Source organism: Myxine glutinosa, chromosome 1 (assembly GCF_964187855.1).
Source record: "Myxine glutinosa chromosome 1, kmMyxGlut1.1, whole genome shotgun sequence".
NCBI lineage: Eukaryota > Metazoa > Chordata > Myxini > Myxiniformes > Myxinidae > Myxine > Myxine glutinosa.
Window position 1 is genome coordinate 20,146,367 of NC_136261.1, and position 24,972 is coordinate 20,171,338.

The window sequence follows — 24,972 nt, forward strand, 5'->3', positions numbered from 1 at the left end:
CCACATTAACGTGGTTCTTAACACCAGGAACCCCACATTGACATGGTTCTCGTCACCATGAACCCCACATTAACGTGGTTCTTAACACCATGAACCCCACATTGACATGGTTCTCATCACCATGAACCCCACATTGACGTGGTTCTTAACACCATGAACCCCACATTGACATGGTTCTCGTCACCATGAACCCTACATTAACGTGGTTCTCAGCACCATGAACCCGACATTGACCTGGTTCTCTGCATCATGAACCCCACATTGACATGGTTCTCAGCACCATGAACCCCACATTGACGTGGTTCTCAGCACCATGAACCCCACATTGACCTGGTTCTCAGCACCATGAACCCCACATTGACATGGTTCTCAGCACCATTATCCCCACATTGACATGGTTCTCAGCACCCTGAACCCGACATTCACCTGGTTCTCTGCACCATGAACCCCACATTGACATGGTTCTCAGCACCATTATCCCCACATTGACATGGTTCTCAGCACCATTAACCCCACATCAACGTAGTTCTCGGCACCATGAACCCCACATTGACATGTTTCTCAGCACCATTATCAGGTTGGGAAACATACTATTTTTGAGGTAAAAAGGTCAAAGGTCAATTCAAGGTGAAACTTCTAAAATCATCAATTTTCATCTGCAAAATCGTCACTTTTCATCCGATTGAATTGACAATTGAACAGCATTTGCATATCGAGTCACTAAATAGGGAAACCAACTATTTTTGAGGTCAAAAGGTCAAAGATCAACTCTGGGTCAAACTTCCAAAATAATCAATTTTCAGCTGAAAAATCATAAATTTGCATCCATTGACTTGGGAATTAAACAGCATTTGCATAGTGACTTGGGAATTAAACAGCATCACTGAATTGGGAAACATACTATTTTTGTGGTCAAAAGGTCAAAGGTCAATTCAAGGTGAAACTTGTAAAATCATCAATTTTCATTTGAAAAATTGTCACTTTTCATCCTATTAACCCGAGCTTTGATCAAGATCGTCAATTTTAGTCTTGATGAAATGGACAATTTGATGGATCAATGGCATCTTTTTGGGGGGAAGGGGGAGGGGGTGGATTTTGCAAGTATGTATCGTGCTCTGCATGACGTCTTCTTGTTTTTCTGTTTTTTGTGAACAGGATATATCAAAATGTTGTGGATGGATTAGGACGAAATTTTGCAGACAGGTTGCGTATATGACAAGGAATAAATGATTCGATTTTGGTGAAGATCCGCATGTGGATCTGAAATTTTAAAAAGTGATTCTTCACCATTGGGAGATAGGGCCAAAAACGATGCATACATAGCAGGATATCTTAAAAAGTTATGGGCGGATTTGGACGGAACTTATTGGACGAGTTGGTCAGGTGACAAGAATAAGCTGATTAGATTTTCGTTAAGGTCCGAATCCAGATCCGGCCTGTCAGTGGGATACAAAACATAAACTGTTCAGCCTGGCGGAGGTATGCGCTCTTCCGACTTCCGAGTGTGATGTTCGACTTTATTTATATTGTCTTTTTGTTTTTATCAACCATTTAAACTAATTCAAGCATAAAGCCAAAGTGTAACGCACAATCGCAAACGACAGATGTGTGTTTCAGTTATAAATATGCGGAGAAAAAAAATTTGTTTAAAAAATTTTGATGGCAAGAAATTACGAGCGGTGTATTTGCTGTGCGCGGCGGCACGCTTCACGCTATGTTCGACGTATTTCATTTAAATTCAATAAACCACAAATTTTGCTCAGATATTTTATATATTTTTATATTTTGCTCAGATAGTTTGGATATTTTAACCATATAACTAATGTTACTGACCTTACTTGATTTTCTTGGCTACTGGTTATTAATCGCCATTTATACTTGCATATTGTATATGTACTTGCCCTTTTATAAACTTACCATTGATATTGTTGGTAACAGTAGATAAATTTATCCCCAAACCCAAAGAGAGAACTGGAAATTTAAATCGAAAAACGGTAAACGATCCACAGGGCGAGTGGTCGCTCCAGCGTCCAGGAAGTGCGATACTCGGCTGTTTTACAACTATTAAAACAATACAGCGAAAAATTACTAAGTCTGAGTCGCGAAACAGCCGCGAAAAAGTGGTTTAATTTGTATTTATTTTGATTTAACTTGGTACGTGGATTTGTAGGAAAGTAGGCCTTGCAGGAGTTGCGGATTTGTAGGAAGGTACGTGGATTTGTGGGAAGGTACGTGGATTTGTGGGAAGGTACGTGGATTTGTGGGAAGGTAGGCCTTGCAGGAGTTGCAGATTTGTGGGAAGGAAGGTACGTGGATTTGTGGGAAGGTAGGCCTTGCAGTAGTTGCGGATTTGTGGGAAAGTACGTGGATTTGTGGGAAGGTACGTGGATTTGTGGGAAGGTACGTGGATTTGTGGGAAGGTACGTGGATTTGTGGGAAGGAAGGTACGTGGATTTGTGGGAAGGAAGGTACGTGGATTTGTGGGAAGGTACGTGGATTTGTGGGAAGGTACGTGGATTTGTGGGAAGGTACGTGGATTTGTGGGAAGGTACGTGGATTTGTGGGAAGGTACGTGGATTTGTGGGAAGGTAGGCCTTGCAGGAGTTGCAGATTTGTGGGAAGGTACGTGGATTTGTGGGAAGGTAGGCCTTGCAGGAGTTGCAGATTTGTGGGAAGGAAGGTACGTGGATTTGTGGGAAGGTAGGCCTTGCAGTAGTTGCGGATTTGTGGGAAAGTACGTGGATTTGTGGGAAGGTACGTGGATTTGTGGGAAGGTACGTGGATTTGTGGGAAGGTACGTGGATTTGTGGGAAGGTACGTGGATTTGTGGGAAGGAAGGTACGTGGATTTGTGGGAAGGTAGGCCTTGCAGTAGTTGCGGATTTGTGGGAAAGTACGTAGATTTGTGGGAAGGTACGTGGATTTGTGGGAAGGTACGTGGATTTGTGGGAAGGTACGTGGATTTGTGGGAAGGTACGTAGATTTGTGGGAAGGTACGTGGATTTATGGGAAGGTACGTGGATTTGTGGGAAGGTACGTGGATTTGTGGGAAGGTACGTGGATTTGTGGGAAGGTACGTGGATTTGTGGGAAGGTAGGCCTTGCAGGAGTTGCAGATTTGTGGGAAGGAAGGTACGTGGATTTGTGGGAAGGTAGGCCTTGCAGTAGTTGCGGATTTGTGGGAAAGTACGTGGATTTGTGGGAAGGTAAACCTCGCAGGAGTTGTGGATTTGTGGGAAGGTAGGCCTTGCAGTAGTTGCGGATTTGTGGGAAATTACGTGGATTTGTGGGAAGGTACGTGGATTTGTGGGAAGGTAGGCCTCGCGCCTCGCGGGAAGATAAACCTCGCAAGAGTTGCGGATTTGTGGGAAGGTACGTGGATTTGTGGGAAGGTAGGCCTCGCGGGAAGGTAAACCTCGCAGGAGTTGCGGATTTGTGGGAAGGTAGGCCTCGCGGGAAGGTAAACCTCGCAGGAGTTGCGGATATGTGGGAAGGTAGGCCTCGCGGGAAGGTAAACCTCGCAGGAGTTGTGGATTTGTGGGATGGTAGGCCTTGCAGGAGTTGCGGATTTGTGGGAAGGTATGTGGATTTGTGGGAAGGTAAACCTCGCAGGAGTTGTGGATTTGTGGGAAGGTAGGCCTTGCAGGAGTTGTGGATTTGTGGGAAGTACGTGGATTTGATTGTGGGGAGGTACGTGGATTTGTGGGAAGGTAGGCCTTGCAGGAGTTGCGGATTTGTGGGAAGGTACGTGGATTTGTGGGAAGGTACGTGGATTTGTGGGAAGGTAGGCCTTGCAGGAGTTTCGGATTTGTGGGAAGGTATGCCTTGCAGGAGTTGCGGATTTGTGGTAAGGTATGCCTTGCAGGAGTTGCGGATTTGTGGTAAGGTAGGCCTTGCAGGAGTTTCGGATTTGTGGGAAGGTATGCCTTGCAGGAGTTGCGGATTTGTGGTAAGGTATGCCTTGCAGGAGTTGCGGATTTGTGGGAAGGTAGGCCTTGCAGGAGTTTCGGATTTGTGGGAAGGTATGCCTTGCAGGAGTTGCGGATTTGTGGTAAGGTAGGCCTTGCAGGATTTGTGGGAAGGTACGTGGATTTGTGGGAAGGTAGGCCTTGCAGGAGTTTCGGATTTGTGGGAAGGTATGCCTTGCAGGAGTTGCGGATTTGTGGTAAGGTAGACCTTGCAGGAGTTGCGGATTTGTGGGAAGGTAGAGGCCTCGCAGGAGTTGCGGATTTGTGGTAAGGTAGAGGCCTCGCAGGAGTTGCGGATTTGTGGTAAGGTAGACCTTGCAGGAGTTGCGGATTTGTGGGAAGGTATGCCTTGCAGGAGTTGCGGATTTGTGGTAAGGTAGAGGCCTCGCAGGAGTTGCGGATTTGTGGTAAGGTAGACCTTGCAGGAGTTGCGGATTTGTGGTAAGGTAGGCCTCGCAGGAGTTGCGGATTTGTGGGAAGGTAGAGGCCTCGCAGGAGTTGTTGATTTGTGGGAAGGTAGGCCTCGCAGGAGTTGTGGATTTGTGGGAAGGTAGAGGCCTCGCAGGAGTTGTGGATTTGTGGGAAGGTAGAGGCCTCGCAGGAGTTGTTGATTTGTGGGAAGGTAGTGGCCTTGCAGGAGTTGCGGATTTGTGGGAAGGTAGGCCTCGCAGGAGTTGTTGATTTGTGGGTAGGTAGTGGCCTTGCAGGAGTTGTTGATTTGTGGGAAGGTAGGCCTTGCAGGAGTTGTTGATTTGTGGGAAGGTAGGCCTTGCAGGAGTTGTGGATTTGTGGGAAGATAGAGGCCTCGCAGGAGTTGTTGATTTGTGGGTAGGTAGTGGCCTTGCAGGAGTTGTTGATTTGTGGGAAGGTAGGCCTCGCAGGAGTTGTTGATTTGTGGGTAGGTAGTGGCCTTGCAGGAGTTGTTGATTTGTGGGAAGGTAGGCCTTGCAGGAGTTGTTGATTTGTGGGAAGGTAGGCCTTGCAGGAGTTGTGGATTTGTGGGAAGATAGAGGCCTCGCAGGAGTTGTTGATTTGTGGGAAGGTAGGCCTCGCAGGAGTTGTTGATTTGTGGGAAGGTAGGCCTCGCAGGAGTTGTTGATTTGTGGGAAGGTAGGCTTCGCAGGAGTTGCGGATTTGTGGGAAGGTAGGCCTCGCAGGAGTTGCGGATTTGTCTGAAGGTAGGCCTCGCAGGAGTTGTTGATTTGTGGGAAGGTAGGCCCTGAGAGTGAGGCGGTGCATGGATGGTTTGTTAAGGTCGCTGAATGGAGGGGTAATGTTCCCCAATTTTTCCCCCCTCCATTCTCACGAGCACACCTGCCTCCAATATTAGTTGCATAAGGAGCATGTCCTGAAGTATCCCCGGTTGGTTGTCCATGGAGATGGTTTTGAAGGGAGGAATGTGACGCTGAGTGCGTGTCGGTGTGTTGTCCCATCAGACATGGAGAGCCGATTCACCAAGGGCAAGTCCGCGTTGCTCGAACGAGCCCCGAGCCGTACCCGAGCCGATGTCAGCCTCAGTGCCTTCGCGCTCCTCTTCTCCGAGCTCGTGCAGTATTGCCAGTCACGTGTGTATTCTGTCGCTGAACTGCAAGGACACCTCGCGGAGCTGGGCAAGCGTGTTGGAATCCGGGTGCTGGACGGCCTGGTGGTCAGAGAGAGGGGTGGACGCAGGGAAACCCGTTTACTCAACACACTGCTCCTTGTCAAGGTCGATTTCCTGTTTGACTCTTGCTTTTGTCATGAAAATGGATTCCACAATCACAATCACACACACACACACACACACACCCTGTGACTGACTGGCACACACACCCTCTCTCGCGCACAACCTCTCTCGCACACAACCTCTCTCGCACGCACACTCACTCGCGCGCACACTCTCGTGCGCACAACCTCTCGTGCGCACAACCTCTCTCGCACACAACCTCTTTCGCACGCCCACTCTCTCGCACGCCCACTCTCTCGCGTGCACAACCTCCCTCACGCGCACAACCTCTCTCGTGTGCACAACCGCTCTCGCGCGCACAACCTCTCGCGCGCACAACCTCTCGCGCGCACAACCTCTCTCGTGCGCACAACCTCTCGCGCGCACAACCTCTCTCGCACGCACAACCTCTCTCGCGCGCACAACCTCTCTCGCGCGCACAACCTCTCTCGCGCGCACAACCTCTCTCGCCCGCACAACCTCTCGCGCGCACAACCTCTCTCGTGCGCACAACCTCTCTCGCGCGCACAACCTCTCTCGCGCGCACAACCTCTCTCACGCGCACAACCTCTCTCGCGCGCACAACCTCTCTCGCGCGCACAACCTCTCTCGCGCGCACAACCTCTCTCGCGCGCACAACCTCTCTCACGCGCACAACCTCCCTCGCGCGCACAACCGCTCTCGCGTGCACAACCTCTCTCGCGCGCACAACCTCTCTCGCGCGCACAACCTCTCTCACGCGCACAACCTCTCTCGCGCGCACAACCTCTCTCACGCGCACAACCTCCCTCGCGCGCACAACCGCTCTCGCGCGCACAACCTCTCTCGCGCGCACAACCTCCCTCGCGCGCACAACCGCTCTCGCGCGCACAACCTCTCTCGCGCACACAACCTCTCTCGCGCGCACAACCTCTCTCGCGCGCACAACCTCTCTCGCGCGCACAACCTCTCTCGCGCGCACAACCTCTCTCGCGCGCACAACCTCTCTCGCGCGCACAACCTCGCGCGCACGACCTCTCTCGCGCACACGACCTCTCGCGCGCACGACCTCTCGCGCGCACGACCTCTCTCGCGCGCACGACCTCTCTCGCGCGCACGACCTCTCTCGCGCGCACGACCTCCCTCGCGCGCACGACCTCTCTCGCGCGCACGACCTCTCGCGCGCACGACCTCTCTCGCGCGCACGACGTCTCTCGCGCGCACGGCCTCTCTCGCGCGCACGGCCTCTCTCGCGCGCACGGCCTCGCTCGCGCGCACGGCCTCTCTCGCGCGCACGGCCTCTCTCGCGCGCACGGCCTCTCTCGCGCGCACGGCCTCTCTCGCGCGCACGACCTCTCTCGCGCGCACAACCTCCCTCACAGTCCTGTTTCTCGACCTTACTATAATTCACCAAATGTCCTATCTGTTCGAAGGTACTGTAAAAACTGCTGAACCGATCGCAAAGATATTTTGGGTGGGTAATCCTGGGATCCCTGGGAGTAAAATCGGCTATTTAGTTTTCCCAATTTCAGCTTTGGTCTCCAGCATTCTCAGGTTTGGTCTCCCGCATAATATTCGCGTTCGCATAACGTTCATTGTGACGATGTTCTCATTGTGACGATGTATGTGTTCACCTTCGTGTTTGATGATGTGTCATAAGTTTCATAAGTGTGTGTGTGTCATAAGTGTCATACAAGTTCATGTGTCATAAGTTTCATCATAAGTTTGATGTGACGGTGTGAACGTAATTTCGTAATGTTTTTCGTTTCGTAATCCTTTAATGAACGTTTAATCTATATATATAAAACACAGTTTGTGTGTGTGTGTGTGTGTGTGTGTGTGTGTGTGTGTGTGTGTGTGTGTGTGTGTGTGTAATGTTACCGATAGACTCCTAAACGGAGAGGCTTACGTGCTTGATATTTGGCATAGACATGGCCATTGAGCCTGGGACGAACATGGCCGAACTCAAAATATTTGACGATCCATATTTTTTATTCATATTTACCTCAGCGCATTTCAGCGCACGGAATCAACGGAATCAGAGCAGGTGGGCGCTGATTCGCTCAGAGCGATGACGCTATGAACGCTATGACGCTATGAACGCTATGACGCTATGACGCTATGAAAAAAAAAATCGCTATGACGCTATGAAACGCTATAAACGCTATGACGCTATGACGCTATGATGCTATGAACGCTATGAACGATATGACGCTATGACGCTATGAAAAAAAAAATTGCTATGACGCTATGAAACGCTATGAACGCTATGACGCTATGAACGCTATGAAAAAAAACAAAAAACCCTCTCTTTGCCAAGGGGCTCGCTCCCCCCCCCCGTTCCCCTCCCCTGCCACCCCCCCCCCCCCCCCGCCCGGCAATGCCGGGTACTTCTGCTAGTGTTTAATAAACGTTTAATGCCCTTCGATGTCCGGGGCCGCACGCGCGCTACACTGGCCGGGTCAGCATGTACCTTGCCCTTCGCCGTCATGCTCGGGTAAACCGCTGAGCCCCATCCGTGATGGGGACTGGGGCTTGAGACAGTGTCCCACGAACGAGGAATTCCCAGTAAGCGCGAGTCATCAGCTCGCGTTGATTACGTCCCTGCCCTTTGTACACACCGCCCGTCACCGCACAAACATCGCAATGAAACACAATCATCACAATGTTTTGATTTTGATGATTTACGTGTGATATGATGTGACGGATGTTTATATGAATCGTTTAAAATAAAAAATTTCTGCCTTCAATTTCTGATATTTTGCCTTTTCATTTTGGCTTCCCAATTGAAGCCCCGCCCGTAGGGCGGGTACCTTTGCTAGTTATTCCAACTTGACCCACGGCGGGAGTATGCGCTCCACTGAGTGGTGTTCTAGTTATAATTTGTTATATTTGTGATAACACTTTTTATAAATTGTTATATTTGTGATAACACTTTTTTATAATTTGTTATATTTGTTATAACACTTTTTATAATTTGTTATATTTGTGATAACACTTTTTATAATTTGTTATACGAGCAACGGTACCCGCCCTATGGGCGGGGCTTCAACTGGGAGGCCCAAATGAAAAGGCAAAATATCAGAAATTGAAGGCTTTTTATTTTATTTTAAACGATTCATATAAACATCCGTTGAATCATATCACACGCAAATCATCAAAATCTAAACAGTACATGGCGCCCATTTTGAAAAAAGATTGAATTCTGCAAAACGGAAGCGGCCACTGCACGTCTTTCTCAGTCGCACGTTTATGTGTGAAGAGTTCGCGCCGAATCTGTAACACGGAAGCGGCCGCTACACCTGTTTCTCAGTCGCTTTGCACACGCTGCCATGTTACTTCGGAGCCGCACGTTTCTATCGGAAGAGTTCGTCAGGAGTCGATCTACTCTCTCCTGGTACGTAGAATAAACAGTATTTGTAGAATTTCAACAAAAGCCACATCACTGTTCATATCGGTAAATATTATTCCATTGTGTTTGGAAAAACTGGAAAATTGGAAGACTTTGAAAAATTGGAAAAACACTATAGCCTATTTTACTCCCAGGGGTCCCAGGAATACCCACCCAAAATATCGTTGCGATCCGTTGAGCCGTTTTTGCGGTACCTTCGAACGGACGGACGGACATTTAGTGAATTATAGTAAGATTTGTGATAACACTTTTTATAATTTGTTCTAATTTGTTGTATGTGTCACTCTGTTTCACATATGCCAGGTAAACTTGTGGCGCAGCCTCTTTGGTAAGGAAGCCGACAAGCTGGAACAGGCGAATGACGATGACAGGACATTCTACGTCATCGAACGCGAACCGCTCATCAACGCCTTCATCTCCGTCCCACGAGACAACAGCAGTCTTAACTGCGCCGCGTTTGCAGGCGGTATCGTGGAGGCCGTGCTGGTCGCCAGTGGATTCCCAGCAAAGGTCACGGCCCACTGGCACAAGGGTACGACCCTCATGATCCGTTTTGATGAGTCTGTGATGGCTAGGGAGCGCGTTTTAGATGGACGCTAGGATTGGTAAAACGCTTGGATACTTTTGGTTAACTTTATTCCCATAATGTACATTTTGCTGGTTGCATTTGCTTATTTCCCTCCTATCGATCACCATGCTGTAATTACCATACTTATTTTGCCTGGTCCCGGCTCTCGACATGTAGAGATGCCAGAAAAACGTCTGAGAACATAAAGTGCTACTTCCGTCGCCTTAACTGTGCTGTGTATCCAAACCTCCTCCCATACCGGTCATCTCTGCTTTGTGTTAGCATTCAATTTTGCTCATGAAATAAAAAAGACGTTTCCCTGGACTGTTTAATGTGCTGTTGTCAAGCTGTTTATCATTTAGTGCGTTAAAAGGTTACTTTCATTAAAATGAATGGCAGAGGAACAGGTGACTTAACTCTGGTGTGAAACGTGGAAATATTGGTTTTGGGGGCGGGGGGGGGGTTTGTATACAAGATCGAGGATCGTGTAAGAGCTAACATCAATCACAAAAAAAAAAATAACGGACACACAAAACATACAATAAGGGGAGCGGGAGGCAAGATGGGGAGAGAGAGGGAAGCACACAAGTACAACAGCAGAGAACAGGGACAACGGGAGATCTGTGGTTGGGAGAGGGCTTGGGAGGAGAGGCATGGGAAGGTGGGTGGGGGGGGGGGGGGGGGTAGGAAAGGTATAAAACACATGGACACTGCTAGAACTTCCAGGAAAGAAAGAAGTCAGGATTTTAAAAAAAAAGTGGATCTGGGGTGAATTAACGGGGGTAGAAGAGATCAAGGTTTTGGATGGGGGAAGACAAGAGATGGTGGTGAACAGCTGTTTTAAAGACCTGGAGGGGGGTGTGGGATTGAAGAGAGTGAGGGAGTTTGTTATAGAGGCAGGAGAAAAGAGGAATGAAAGAGTGAAGGTGAGCAGAGAGTCTTGATTTTGGCAATTTCACCAGAAGAGGGTTACTGGCAGATCTTGTGCGACCTGTCGGAATAGTTGGGGGACAGAGCACAGACAGAGCTGGGGGAGCTAGGCCAGATCGGAGTCGGTAGAAGACAGAAAGACCACCAACCTGTCTGCGGTGAGTGAGTGAAAGGCCCTCGGAGTTAGCTTCATCATGGGAGATTCCAATGATTCTGAAAGCTTTGGTTTCAACAGCGTGAAGACAAGCGAAGTGTGAGGCAGGAGCACCAGCCCGAGGAGAGAACAGTATTCTATTGAGCTGCGGATGAAAGCCTTGTATGTGGTGAGGAGCTCAGGTGTGCCAAGGAAGGACTTCGCACGAGGGAGGATGCCCAGTCGGCGACTGGCTTTGGAGGCCAGCTTGGAAATGTGGTTTTCCCAGGAAAGATCATGGCAGATAGTGAGACCCAAAAGCTTGAGTGACAGAACTTCTTGGAGAGGATTGTTCAGAAAGTAGATGGGAGGGTTGTCCAGACGGTCTTTTCGGAGAGACATAGTAAGAGTGTGAGATTTGTCAGGATTGAAAGACATGTTCCACTGACCAGTCTGTGATTTTGTCCAGGTCTGCAGAGAGTGAGGAGGCTGCAGACTGCCGATCTGAGGGATGATGAATGGAGCGGCACAGAGTGGAGTCATCGGCAAAGAGATAGAGAGGATTTTCAAGAGAGTCAGAGAGATCATTGATGAAGACCAGAAACAGCACAGGGCCCAGAACACTGCCTTGGGGAACTCTACCTTGAACAGGAAGGGGAGATGAGAGAAACCCATTCAGGGCCACACGTTGACTACGACCAGAGAGGAAGTCCGCAAGCCATGCGTGGAGATTTCCATGGATACCATAGGAGGAGAGCTTGTTGAGCAGAGCGGGGTGCCAGACCGTATCGAAGGCACTTGATATGTCAAGGGAGACAGCTCTGATTTCCTGTTTGGCATTGAGGACCTCCATCCATTGTTGACAGCAGAAGCAGCATGTCCAGAGTGGAGTGACCTGGTCTGAAACCAAATTGATGATCAGAGATCAAGCCATTGGAGAAGAGGAAAGATTTCATATCTGAAGCAATGATGGATTCTATGACTTTGCTGATAAATTGGGAGAAGGCTGATTGGTCTGTAGTTGCTAGGATCTGTTTTTGCACCTTTTTTGTACAAAGCGGTGATGTTGGCTGATTTCCAAGCAGATGGCAGATGACCTTGAGCAAAAGAGAGGGTGAAGAGAGGGCTATGCATTATGTTTTGCACTCTGTCAAAGCGCCTTTGGGCTTCTTGAAAAGCGCTATACAAAATATATGAATTATTATTATTATTATTATTAAGAGAACAGAGAGAGGGAGTGAAAGAGCGGAAGAACAGGATTTTAGGACCCGTGGGCTGATGCCGTCAGGTCCAGTTGCAGAATCATTGTCGAGGTTTGACAGAAACTTCCTCACCTTGTCAGGAGAGAAGGACACAGAGTCCAGGAGCAGCTGGGTATGACTGGGTAAGGTGGGTACAGAAAGAGATGGTTTTGGGACACAAGATTTTGAAGCAAACACAGAGTTGAGGCATTTCGCTTTTTCACGAGCAGAGTCAGCTGTGTAGCCGTTTGAGGTAAGGGAGGGAATGGAGGGGGAACAAACACCAGAAACAGATTTGACCAGACGCCACCAGGATTTGGAGGAAGGAGACAGGTTTTAGAGTTCAGTATTGAGAGTGGAGAGATAGTGCTTCCTGGCTCTCCTGAGGGTGGATACACACTTGTTCAGTTTGGTAGATTGGAAGCCATGCTGGATTCTTGGTACGCTCACCATGGTGAGTCGGAGTGGCGCCCCGTCCAGAATTGTCATCCCGAGCCAATGCAAAGCTGCCTTGGCAGCCCTATGTGTCTGAAATATTGACGAGAGTCTCTTCTTCTTCTAATCACTGGGGTTTGCTTGTTCATGTTCCCCATCTGATGCTGTGAACCCTGGTTTTAAACCAGTGTCATTTTTGTTCATCTATTTTCTATTAGTATCTTTTGCACTACGTGCAAGAGTACACTGGTGTCTACCAAGGGCTGTGCTGTTCTGCAGGTGATGTGTATAATGTCTTCCTCGATGAGCCTGAGGTTACTAATAATATCTTTACTGAGTGCCTTTTTTATGGGAACAACAGGCCCACACTGGCAGGATGGCCTGGAGGTACCAGCACGTCTCGAAGCTGGGTTTGAATCCCGACCCAGCAATAAAATGCCGTTCTGGTGTTTCACAGGCAGGGTGATTCGTCAATGTGTGTGCCGTCCCTCAGATAAACGTTAAACTGGACGTCCCATCTGACTGCATTAGTTAGTGGACGTTAAAGTTGGTGGCCAGTGTTATTTGTGAAGAGTAGGCGAGTTATCGCCGGCAGCATGAACAAATTACAAATTTCTGCCCTAAACTACAGGTTCGCACTGCATCAGTGGCACAGGTTTTATAATTTGCGATAATCCCAGCTCTATCTGTGCTCTGTCCCCCAAATATTCCTACAGATCGCACAATATCTGCCAGTAACCCTCTTCTGGTTAAACTGCCAAAATCAAGACTCTCTGCTCACCTTCACTCTTTCATTCCTCTTTTCTCGTGCCTCGAACAAACTCCCTCACTCTCTTCAATCCCACTCCTCCCTCCAGGTCTTTAAAACAGCTGTTCACCACCATCTCTTATCTTCCCCCTTCCAAAACCTTGATTTCTTCTACCCCCTTTAATTCACCCCAGATCCACTTGTTTTTTTTGAAATACCGACTTTTTTCTTTCCTGGAAGTTCCAGCAGTGTCCATGTGTTTTATACTCCCCCCACCTCCCCCCAGCCGCCCACCTTCCCATACCTCTCCATCCCACAGATCTTCCGATGTCCCTGTTCTCAGCTGTTGTACTTGTGTGCTTCCCTCTCTCTCCCCATCTTGTCTCCCGCTCCCTTTTTTGTATGTTTTGTGTGTCCGTTTCTATTTTTATTTTTGTGATTGATGTTAGTTCTAGCACAAGCCTCGATCTTCTATTTTAAAAAAAAAAGAAAAAAAAGTGCTCCCATCAATGATGCAAAGCAGCAACTACGGGCGCATATGAAATGAATGAATGAACATGTCACCCTCAGCCCCGTGATTCCCAAGTAGAAGGAAGGACATGTTTGAATTTTTTTTGCAACTTTCAAAAGTTTGGATATGTAGGAGGAAGAAGCCATTGGGTCCATCATACTCGTGCCATATGGACTCACTGTTAACTTAATGCAGCTTGTGACATCTTCGTTCCTTTGTAAAACTAGATGGTATTCATAGAATACTTACCCTGCACAGTCAACTTGGTGTGAGCCAACTCTTCTGTTTTTGAATGTTTTTTTTTTTTTGATCCAATATGGCTGCCAGACCACATGAGCGATGACATCATAAATTAATATTCTCTAAATAGTTGTTGCATAGATCATGCTCAAGAAATTTCAAACTGATCAGACTAAGCGTTGTCCCTGTCGAATTATGACGTCATAACTATGGCACCAATGACGTCATCGTTAACAACACCTATTCCCCATATGGAGTTCTTTACAATGCACCATGTTTCAAATTTTTCCATAGAGCAGTATTGGAGATATAGCGGTGCAACCTTTTTTCGTTTTTTCCAAGATGGCGCCTATAACACATGACATATGACGTCATGATTATCATTAAAATATTCCAAAGGAGGAAGCGCTCCTATGGTGAAAAATTTGTGTCCATCAGACCAACAGTTTCTGGAAAAAAAGAAAAAAGAAGATCGGATGGATGTGTTGTATTTGTCGAATTATGATGTCATAACGAAGGCACCAGTGACATCATCATTAACATATCTTATTTCCCATGGGGAATCGGTGACAATGAGAATGAATGAATGAATGATCGTTTTAAGGCCATTTATCCCCCGCTAGAGCGGGGTTTAGCCTTGCGGGCCCCATGACAATCGTGGTTCCCTGTTTGAGGCAATGTTTTTTTTATGGCCGGATGCCCTTCCTGACGCCAATCGAATGACAATGGGAATCGGTGACAATGAGGCAGGTCTCAATTTATTCCATGGAGTGGTTTCAGTGATATCGAGGTGTGAAGTTTTTCCAAGATGGCGCCTGTACCACGTGGCCTATGACGTCATAATTGTCATTAAAATATTCCACAGGAGGAGGCCCTCTGGTGAAAAATTTGTGTCAATCAGACCAAGAATTGCAGAGAAAAAAAAATTAATACTGATTGAATGAAGCATTGTACTTGTCGAATTATGACGTCATAATTAAAGTACTGATGACATCATCATTAACATATCTTATCCCCCAAGCGGAGTACTTGACAATGAGCCATGTTTCAGTTTTTTTTCCATGGAGCGGTTTCGGAGATATAGAGATGCAACCTTTTTTCGATTTTCCAAGATGGCGCCTGTACTACGTGACATATGACGTCATAATTATCATTGTAAAAATTCCACAGGAGGAGCCGCTCATATTCTGAAAATTTCGTGCCAATCGGATCAACAGTTGCAGAGGAATTTTTTTTTTCATACTGATCAGATCAAGTGTTGTACTTGTCGAATTATGACGTCATAATTAAGGCACCGATCACATCATCAACATATTTTATTCTCCATGGTGAGTACTTGACAATGAGCCATGTTTCCATTTTTTCCATTGAGCGGTTTGGGAGATGTCGAGGTGTAACTTTTTTTCCAAGATGGCGCCTGTACCACGTCACCTATGACGTCATAATATTCAAGAAATATTCGACAGGAGGAGGCCCTCCAATGGTGAAAATTTCATGTCAATCGGACCAACGGTTGCCAAGAAAATGAATTTTTAAAATGCAGACACGTACGTACGTAGGTGAATGCTTAACCCCGCTTTTTACTTCGCGAGCACAGGGTAACAACTTTCTTCCTGCTGCAGTGGGATGGCGAATTAGAGATGCTGCGCCCCCTGCTGGCACTGCTTCAGTCCGACAGTTGAAATAACATACCTACCCAAAAAGGTCCACCCAATGGGTGTTACGTACGGGCCCCATGATCCACATTATTGTCCATGGCGGTGTAGACAACGCGAGGGCCCCATTATCCACACTATCGTCCATGTCGGTGTAGACAACGCGAGGGCCCCATTATCCACACTATCGTCCATGTCGGTGTAGACAACGCGAGGGCCCCATTATCCACACTATCGTCCATGTCGGTGTAGACAACGCGAGGGCCCCATTATCCACACTATCGTCCATGTCGGTGTAGACAACGCGAGGGCCCCATTATCCACACTATCGTCAATGTCGGTGTAGACAACGCGAGGGCCCCATTATCCACACTATCGTCCATGTCGGTGTAGACAACGCGAGGGCCCCATTATCCACACTATCGTCCATGTCGGTGTAGACAACGCGAGGGCCCCATTATCCACACTATCGTCCATGTCGGTGTAGACAACACGAGGGCCCCACTATCCTCATTATTGTCCATGGCGGTGTAGACAACACGAGGGCCCCACTATCCTCATTATTGTCCATGGCGGTGTAGACAACGCGAGGGCCCTACGATCCTTATTATTATCCCTGGTCACGAAATTGAAAATATATAGAACGCTCATGCTCCGTGAAAAGTGTAGCCGCCGTGTCGCCATCTTGGTTAGCACGACTCGACTGACTCGCTTCGCGGATCTCGTTTGTTTTGAACGTGTCCCAGATTTTCTTAGCCAGGCGACTGTTAAAAAATTTTTTTTTCATGTTTTCATGTTTTCAATTTTGACCAAAAACAAATCATTGTGAAATAATTTCGGCAGACTCTACGCAAGTTTCATGAAAATGTCCCGAGTTCTTCACGCTCTCAAATTAACAATATTTGTTCTCGAATTTTTTTTGTGAAAAGGCAAGGATAAAGGAAAGTGTTGCAGTAACTGTGATATGTTTCCTATTGAACAAGCGTTACGCCTAGGTCCCCCGTCGGTGAAGTGATGTGAGTTGACAAAGTGGAAGACGCAGAAAACATGCTATGACATGATATTTCGCTCACAAGGTTCAGACATATATATGGCGGCGGCCATCTTGGATTTTGACGTGGCGACCCAATTTTCAAAAGCGTTCTTCCTTGTGCCAAGGTACACCCACACACCAAATTAGAAGTTGGTACTTCGCTTATTTTTCAAGATATTCATCTCACAAGGTTCGCAAGGACAAAAACGATCGCACAAAAGGTGAAAAAACGCAATCGCTTTTCGCTCTGAATTACGTGCAAACGCATGACGTAAATCATCGCCCAGCATCAAGTGCCAACCAAGATGGCGCCCGGGAGCACATCTCCATCTGTGTGGTGTCAATGGCAATGGTCATTCTATATATTTTCAGTTCGGTGTCCATGGTGGTGTAGACAACGCGAGGGCCCCACGATCCTCATTATTATCCATGGTGGTGTAGACAACGCGAGGGCCCCACAATCCACATTATTATCCATGGCGGTGTAGACAACGCGAGGACCCCACTGTGCTCATTATTTTCCATGGCGGTGCAGACAATGCGAGGGCCCCACAATCCACATTATTATCCATGGCGGTGTAGACAAGGCGAGGACCCCACTATGCTCATTATTGTTCCCCGTCGCACAGCGGAGCGAAAGGGGGACTATGGTTTTCCCCACCGTCCGTGTGTCCGTCCGTCCGTGCGTGTTTGCGTGCGTGCGGGCGTGCGTGCGTGCATGCGTGCGTAAGCGAAGGACCGCATTAGAATTTGGTGTGTGGGTGCAACCCACGTCAAAATCCAAGATGGCCGCCGCCATGTATGTCTGATGCCATGTATGTCTGAACCTTGTGAGATGAATATCTTGAAAAATAAGCGAAGTACCAACGTCTAATCTGGTGTGTGGGTTTATCTAGGCACAAGGAAGAAGGCTATTGAAAATTCTGGCGCCACGTCAAAATCCAAGATGGCCGCCACCATATATATGTCTGAACCTTGTGAGCGAAATATCTTGAAAAATAAGCGAAGTACCAACTTCTAATATGGTGTGTGAGTGTATCTAGTCACAAGCAAGAACGCTGTTTAAAATTGGGTCGCCACGTCAAACTCCAAGATGGCCGCCACCATATATATGTCTGAACCTTGTGAATGAAATATCTTGGAAAATAAGCAAAGTACCAACTTCTAATCTGATGTTTGGGTGTATCTAGGAACAAGCAAGAAGGCTGTTTAAAATAGGGTCGCCACGTCAAAATCCAAGATGGCCACCGCCATGTATGTCTGAACATTGTGAGCTGAATATCTTGAAACATAAGCGAAGTACCAACTTCTAATCTTGTGTGTGGGTGTATCTAGGCATAAGGAAGAACGCTATTGAAAATTGGGTCGCCACGTCAAAATCCAAGATGGCCGCCTCCATGTATGTCTGAACCTTGTGAGCGAAATATCATATCATAGCATGTTTTCTGCGTCTTCCACTTTGTCAACTCACATCACTTCACCGACGGGGGACCTAGACGTAACGCTTGTTGTCCATGTCGGTGTAGACAACACGAGGGCCCCACGATCCTCATTATTGTCCATGTCGGTGTGGACAACGCGAGGGCCCCACGATCCTCCTTATTGTCCATGTCGGTGTGGACAACGCGAGGACACCACAATCCACATTATTCTCCATGGTGGTGTAGACAATGTGAGGGCCCCATGATCCTCATTATTATCCATGGTGGTGGAGACAACGCGAGGGCCACACGAACCTCATTATTATCCATGGTGGTGTAGACAACGCGAGGGCCCCACTATCCACACTATTGTCCATGTCGGTGTAGACAACGCGAGTACACCACAATCCACATTATTGTCCATGGCGGTGTGGACAACGCGAGGACCCCACAATCCACACTATTGTCCATGTTGGTGTAGACAACGCGAGGACACCACAATCCACATTATGGTCCATGGCGGTGTGGACAACGCGAGGACCCCACAAGCCACACTATTGTCCATGGCGGTGTAGACAACACGAGGTCCCCACAATCCACATTATTGTCCATGATGGTGTAGACAACGCGAGGACCCCACAATCCACACTATTGTCCTTGTTGGTGCAGACAACGCGAGGACCCCACAATCCACATTATTGTCCATGGCAGTGTAGACAACGCGAGGGCCCCACAATCCACATTATTGTCCATGGCGGTGTAGACAACGCGAGGGCTCCAGAACCCACATTATGATCCATAGCGGTGTAGACAACGCGAGGACCCACAATACACATTATTGTCCATGGCGGTGTAGACAACGCGAGGGCCCCACAAACCACATTATTGTCCATGGCGGTGTAGACAACGCGAGGACACCACAATACACATTATTGTCCATGGTGGTGTAGACAACACGACGGCCCCACAATCCACATTATGGTCCATGGTGGTGCAGACAACGCGAGGACCCCCACAATACACATTATTGTCCATGGTGGTGTAGACAACGCGAGGGCCCACAATACACATTATGGTCCATGGCAGTGTAGACAACGCGAGGGTAACACAATCCACATTATTGTCCATGGCGGTGTAGACAACGCGAGGGCTGCACAATCCACATTATGGTCCATGGCGGTGTAGACAACGCGAGGGCCCCACAATCCACATTATTGTCCATGGCGGTGTAGACAACGCGACGGCCCCACAATCCACATTATGGTCCATGGCGGTATAGACAACGCGAGGACCCACAATACACATTGTTGTCCATGGTGGTGTAGACAACGCGAGGGCTACACGAACTCCTCACTCCTGGGGTTCTTCAAAATAGTCCGAGCGAACCAGGACGGACATTTTGTTACTCATTCGTTTTGTTATTCGTTCGTTTTGTTGTGAAACGTTCTCGATCATTCAGGGCTTTCGTCTATTTTTGAGGGGACACAGAAGGACGATAACTCATCAAATTCCTACAATTATAATCCTCGTGATTAATTCCCAAACCTCCTAACTGGAATTGTTTTGTCCTCATAACGACGTAAAACGCTGATCGGCTTTGTTGGCGAAGCCGGATGGAAATTCCGGGGGATTTCGTGACGATCCATCTGATAAATTGAGCCATTCCTCGAAAGCCATTGCCATCGTCATGGAAACCCGCAGCCGACGTTGGTGTTTCTATCAAATGACACCTTGATTCCGCGTAACCTTTAATACCGATTAGTCCCCTCGAAGAAATGACCTCCGTGTCCGTAAAACGCTGATTCACCACAATGGACTCACCACACGCGGTTTAACGTCGATCATAAAGGTCAACGTTAATCAAAAAGATCTTTGTCGTGTGACGATTGTATTCGCAGTCCCACGGAACCAGTGTTACCGTTATCATGTCCGGCAACCATTGCCCTTCGTTCCTGCCTCTAATAATCTGATGTGGGGGGTTGTTGAGAATTTCCAGAGCGGTGTGAAGTGACGCGTGTTTTCGCGGATTTCGCCATGACGATGACCGAAGGGGTCGTGCCCGGCGAGGTGTTGGCGCCGCACGTCGCGCTTTGCTCTCGTGAAGGCTCCTGCGTGTCCTCGCTCTCCACGTGACGTAGCACCGTTGTAGGTGGGCGGCATTTCCACACGGGGAGGACGGCGCACGTGAGGCGGGCAGCATGGCGGTCGGATCCGGATGCGGGATCCTCCGCTCGGTCTCGCCCCCTCGTCCCTCGTCGCCGGTTCTGTTCGTCCGCTCTGCCTCGCTCCGCCACCGTTAGCGGGCGTCGTATGGGGACACGAGTGTCATGGCGGAGCTGCGCCTCAAGAGTCCGGCGGGTGCGGAGCCTGCGGCCTGGCCGTGGCCTCTGCCGGTTTACGTGAGTCCTGAGGTGGGATGGGACTTGGGAGGGTGTATATTGGTAATATTCAGGGTGTGTATACTATATATATATATATATGATATGGTAATATTCAAGGTGTGTAAGTGCGTAGACGTTGGGAATGAATGGTGTTTTCAGAGCCATGTATGTTGTTCCCGAAATGTCATGTTTCGTGGAAATCAAGGACGAACTTCAACCAAAGCGGTTTTGTGGTTGTGGAAAGAAACTCGCACTGGAAAATGAATTTAATTCGAGTAACCAAGGCCAAGGTCATAATCCTATAAATAAGATGACATCTTCCTGATTGCTGTGGTTAGGTTATGATGTTTAAGGTTAGGTACATTCCCGGTGGGAATGCGTTCACCCCCTTCCCGAAGGTCGGTGGCAATGCGTGCCCCCTTCCCGAAGGTCGGTGGGAATGCGTGCCCCCCAAAGGCCGGTGGCAATGCGTGCCCCCTTCCCGAAGGTCGGTGGGAATGCGTTCACCCCCTTTCCGAAGGTCGGTGGGAATGCGTGCCCCCCAAAGGCCGGTGGCAATGCGTGCCCCCTTCCCGAAGGTCGGTGGGAATGCATGCCCCCCTTCCCGAATGTCTGTGGCAATGCGTTCCCCCCAAAGGTCGGTGGGAATGCGTGCCCCCCAAAGGCCGGTGGCAATGCGTTCCCCCTTTCCGAAGGTCGATGGGAATGCGTGCCCCCCAAAGGCCGGTGGCAATGCATTCCCCCTTCCCGAAGGTCGGTGGGAATGCGTGCCCCCCTTCCCGAAGGTTGGTGGCAATGCGTGCCCCCCAAAGGCCGGTGGCAATGCGTTCCCCCTTCCCGAAGGTCGGTGGGAATGCGTGCCCCCCTTCCCGAAGGTCGGTGGTAATGCGTGCCCCCCAAAGGCTGGTGGCAATGCGTGCCCCCAAAGCACGGTGGGAATGTGTGCCCCCCAAAGGCCAGTGGGAATGTGTGCCCCCAAAAGGCCGGTGGGAATGTGTGCCCCCCAAAGGCCAGTGGGAATATGTGGCCCCCAAAAGGCCGGTGGGAATGCATGTCCCCCAAAAACCTGGTGGGAATGTGTGCCCCCCAAAGGCCGGTGGGAATGCATGCCCCCCAAAAACCTGGTGGGAATGTGTGCCCCCCAAAGGCCGGTGGGAATGCGTGGCCCCTGAAGGCCGGTGGCAATGCGTGGCCCCTGAAGGCCGGTGGCAATGCGTGGCCCCCCAAAGGCCGGTGGCAATATGTGCCCCCCAAAGGCCGTTGGGAATGTGTGGCCCCCCGAAGGCCGTTTATGCCAGCCATTCTGAAGTCGACACCAGGCTTGTGTATGGTGCGGTTGAGCATTATTATGAATGAAGAAGATGAAGTGGGGACTTTGCTATTACTCCAGAAGGACAATTACAGGTGTAATTATGTCATTGCTGTATTTGACACCGTTAATAACATCCCTCCAAATGATGACAAGACCAGTACTCGACCGACTTGGCTGTCGATGAGGCTTTGTTGGAGGGATTCGGCGCAGTGGGCTTCTGGACTTTTACGACTGGAATGAAGCCTGGAATGTCTGCGTCAGAATGTGATGATTGCTCTTCATTCCTCGTTCAGGAGAACTTGTGAGGGAGGACAATGGCTCCGCTCCTTCTGGCGAGGGTGGCAAGATAACAACCCTCACCCGGGGTGTTGATTAATCCCTGTGCGACTCGATCGGTTGAGGTGTCTCGGTAAACTGTCTAATCTGACCATCCCTAGCCGGCGGCAGAGAAACGACAACGTGATGAACGTTGTACTGGGAAGGAACATCACTGAGGCCTCCCCTCTGAGAACCATGCCAATGGTGTGGGCCGACTCATTTTGATCACAAAATTGACCAATGTTTCGTGAGGGTGTTGCCGTAGGTTGTGTCCAGACGTGTACACAGAGTCTGTGGGAGATTTACCTGCAGGTTCTGGGTCTCGTTCAGTGCAGCTGATTGTGACGTCACGTGATGCACACCCAATTTTGTCAGTGTATTTATTTCTTCGCTGGCCATTGTTTGCGTAAACTTCTGAACTTTGAATCCACAGGTTATTTCACAGGTTGTTGGTCGATTTATTAAAATAACTGTGGTGGTGTATTGAAAATACAAACGGTCCAAGGGAGATTAAAATATGTCCTGATGGGAATGAGAAACGAGGAATTGTTTTCCGACCTGGCAAAAAGTTTGGAGCATGGTTACAGTTCAATGTACAGTTGGTATGGACTGGAAACATGGTGGTCCGCTTATTTGTACAAATGCAAACATTATATGATTTATATCTGAGAATCTATGCTGAGATGGAGCAATGTTCCATCCTCAAGGAGTTTTCATAATTACCACGACTTTACGTGCAAATGGCATCGTCAGAGCCATGTCTTTACCCCATGCGCATGTGAAGTGCAAAGCGGCGTTAAGCAATTGGTTCTGTCTGTCCATAAACAACATTTTATGATTGAGGAACAACTTTATTTCAATTGAATGTTATCAAGGGGGGTACAAAGCACCCCTCCCTTTATATAAGGGATCGTTTCTCTGTATGCAGCTACAACAACAAAACCTCCTCCACTCCCAGAATCCACAGCCCCTCGTCCACTCACTCACACACCAAAAAATAACAATAGAAAAAAACCCAGCCACCTACCCTTACAACATGCACCACTCAAACAAAAACACATTCATGCAACACACACACCATTTACACATCTCCACGTCTCTTCCGCGCTCAGTCACTACCCCTTAAGGCTGAAATGAACCACCCCCCACAACCTCAACCGACACCGTTCAACGTGCCTCCATAAACTTGCTCCATATCCAAAGTGAGCCTTTCAAGGCAACCTGGGCCACTTTAACACACATCTTCCTTCTTTCTGTCCCACACACTCCAAGCCGAGCAAGAAATGCAGAAAAGGAATTGCCAATATACCCTCTACACACCACCTCAAATGGCTGCCAAGAAACTCGCCAACCCTTCTCCCGACACTCTGCCTCCAACTCACTGTACTTTCCTCTCTTCCTCTTGTGCACCTCCTCTACGTTCACTTCCCAAGGTACCGACAATTCCCCAAAGATGACCTGTCTTGTTGCACCTGACCAGATGACAATGTTGGGCCACAACCTTGTCACACAGATCTCCTCTGGGAATACCAATTGTGACTTTAGGTCTGCCACCACCTGCCAATCACACGCATCTGACAGCCATCTTGCTTTGCACCTCCTCCTCTTTCCACCTCTTACCACTTGTCCCTCCTTGACAAACCACACCTCTCCCCCATCGGTCTTCTCCACTCTTCTCTCTCTCGATCTCAGCACCTCTTGTTGCACCATCTGCACCACCTCCGCCAGCACCTGATCATACAGCCACTTGTATCTTCCTGCTGCCAATGCTACTGAGCATGCACACAGTGCATGCTGCACCGTTCCCACACCTCCACACAAATAACATCCCTCCTCCTGCAACAACCCCCACAATCTCAGGTTTACTGGTGATGGAAGCACATCATACGTTGGTGCCCACAACAGGAAATTCAACAATATTGGCTCCATCCTCCAAATCTCTTGCCACTTCAATGTCCTCACCCGCACACCTTCCCACCTAGTCAAAGCACCTTGCTGTGCCTGTCCGACTGCTTTCACATATCTCCCCTCCTCCTTTCTTCTCACCTCCCTCTCAACCATCTTCTTCCTCTCTTTCACACATGCCTTTCCCCATCGCTCATGCTTCATCCACTCCAAGCCATGCTTCCCATGCTGTACCATCCCCACGACCTCCTCCTGTTGCAACCGCTCCTCCATCTCGTCCACCTCTGCGCTTGCAATTCCACTTCCGACTTCCCTTCTTCTCTGGGAGAGCATTCTTTACCACTGCATCACTTGAATCCCGCAACATCATGAACACCCGCACCCTCACCACCTTAAACTCCACGGTTAATGATGTCAAGAGAAACTGGAGTTTTCCACTCTGACCATAAAAGGTAATGTTCGTCAATCAGCGTAGTACTCCCAACCACCTCCGCACAAACCCGCTCACCACAACCTCCATCTTCTCTACATGCCCAATCACAATATCATACATCATCAATGGCCACAATACTCGTGGCATCAATCCAAACTTCAAACACCATACCTTCAACTTACCTGGCAAACCACATCCATCAATCCTCTGCAAACCTATCAAAAGCTTGTTCTTCACCTCCTCCACCCTTCCCACATCATTCAACTCCACTGTATACCATCTTCCCAAACTCTTCACAGGGGCCTCTACCAATGATGGAACCACCTCCCCTCCCAGCTCAAACCTGTGCATGTTATCCACCACTTCTCATCTCACTAACACACTCCTCGACTTTCTTGCGCTAGATCCCATTCTTGCCCACCGCATCAACCTTTCCAGTCGTCCCAGTACCTCTACTGCTGCATCAGCCGACTTTTGGACAATACATTTGTTATATATATATATATATATACACACACTTTATACCTGTTTAAAATATTATTACAAGAAATCTAATGTGCTGGCCCAGTGGATAAGGCATCACACTCCCAAGCTGGGGATTGTGGGTTTGAGTCCCATATGGGTTGAATTTTTTTTGTTTCCACCT

The 24,972-nt window shown here is 48.6% G+C and overlaps 2 protein-coding genes across 14 annotated transcripts in view; both read left to right on the forward strand.

Annotated features, from left to right (window-relative positions):
* The first annotated feature begins 1,987 nt into the window (after nt 1-1,987).
* Nucleotides 1,988-9,962, forward strand: TRAPPC5 (trafficking protein particle complex subunit 5). Of its 6 annotated transcripts, none has more exons than XM_078766137.1 (3): nt 1,988-2,037; nt 5,403-5,674; nt 9,366-9,962. In XM_078766137.1, the coding sequence occupies exons 2-3, from the start codon at nt 5,405-5,407 to the stop codon at nt 9,660-9,662; spliced, it is 567 nt and encodes a 188-aa protein (XP_078622263.1). In that variant the 5' UTR covers nt 1,988-2,037; nt 5,403-5,404; the 3' UTR covers nt 9,663-9,962. The 6 variants fall into 6 exon arrangements, with proteins under 6 accessions (XP_078622263.1, XP_078622179.1, XP_067964064.1 ...); XM_078766053.1 differs by having other exon boundaries at nt 2,008-2,228; XM_068107963.2 differs by having other exon boundaries at nt 2,008-2,208.
* A 10,057-nt stretch (nt 9,963-20,019) lies between these two features.
* The window catches only part of DOT1L (DOT1 like histone lysine methyltransferase), a 129,851-nt gene continuing 124,898 nt past the window's right edge, over nt 20,020-24,972 (forward strand). For 2 of the 8 annotated variants that reach the window (XM_068107998.2, XM_078786966.1), the window contains exon 1: nt 20,084-20,388. In XM_068107998.2, the coding sequence (XP_067964099.2) occupies nt 20,305-20,388 (84 nt within the window). In that variant the 5' untranslated portion in view covers nt 20,084-20,304. Of the gene's footprint in view, nt 20,389-24,972 lie in introns of all 8 variants that reach the window. The other 6 variants (XM_078786884.1, XM_068108026.2, XM_078786996.1 and 3 more) reach the window with 6 other exon arrangements.

Excerpts from the sequence above, each read along its gene's own strand:
- TRAPPC5 (XM_078766137.1), top strand. The coding sequence starts at position 5,405 with ATGGAGAGCCGATTCACCAAGGGCAAGTCCGCGTTGCTCGAACGAGCC. Across the intron at positions 5,675-9,365 it reads ACACACTGCTCCTTGTCAAG|GTAAACTTGTGGCGCAGCCT; the intron begins GTCGATTTCCTG and ends CACATATGCCAG.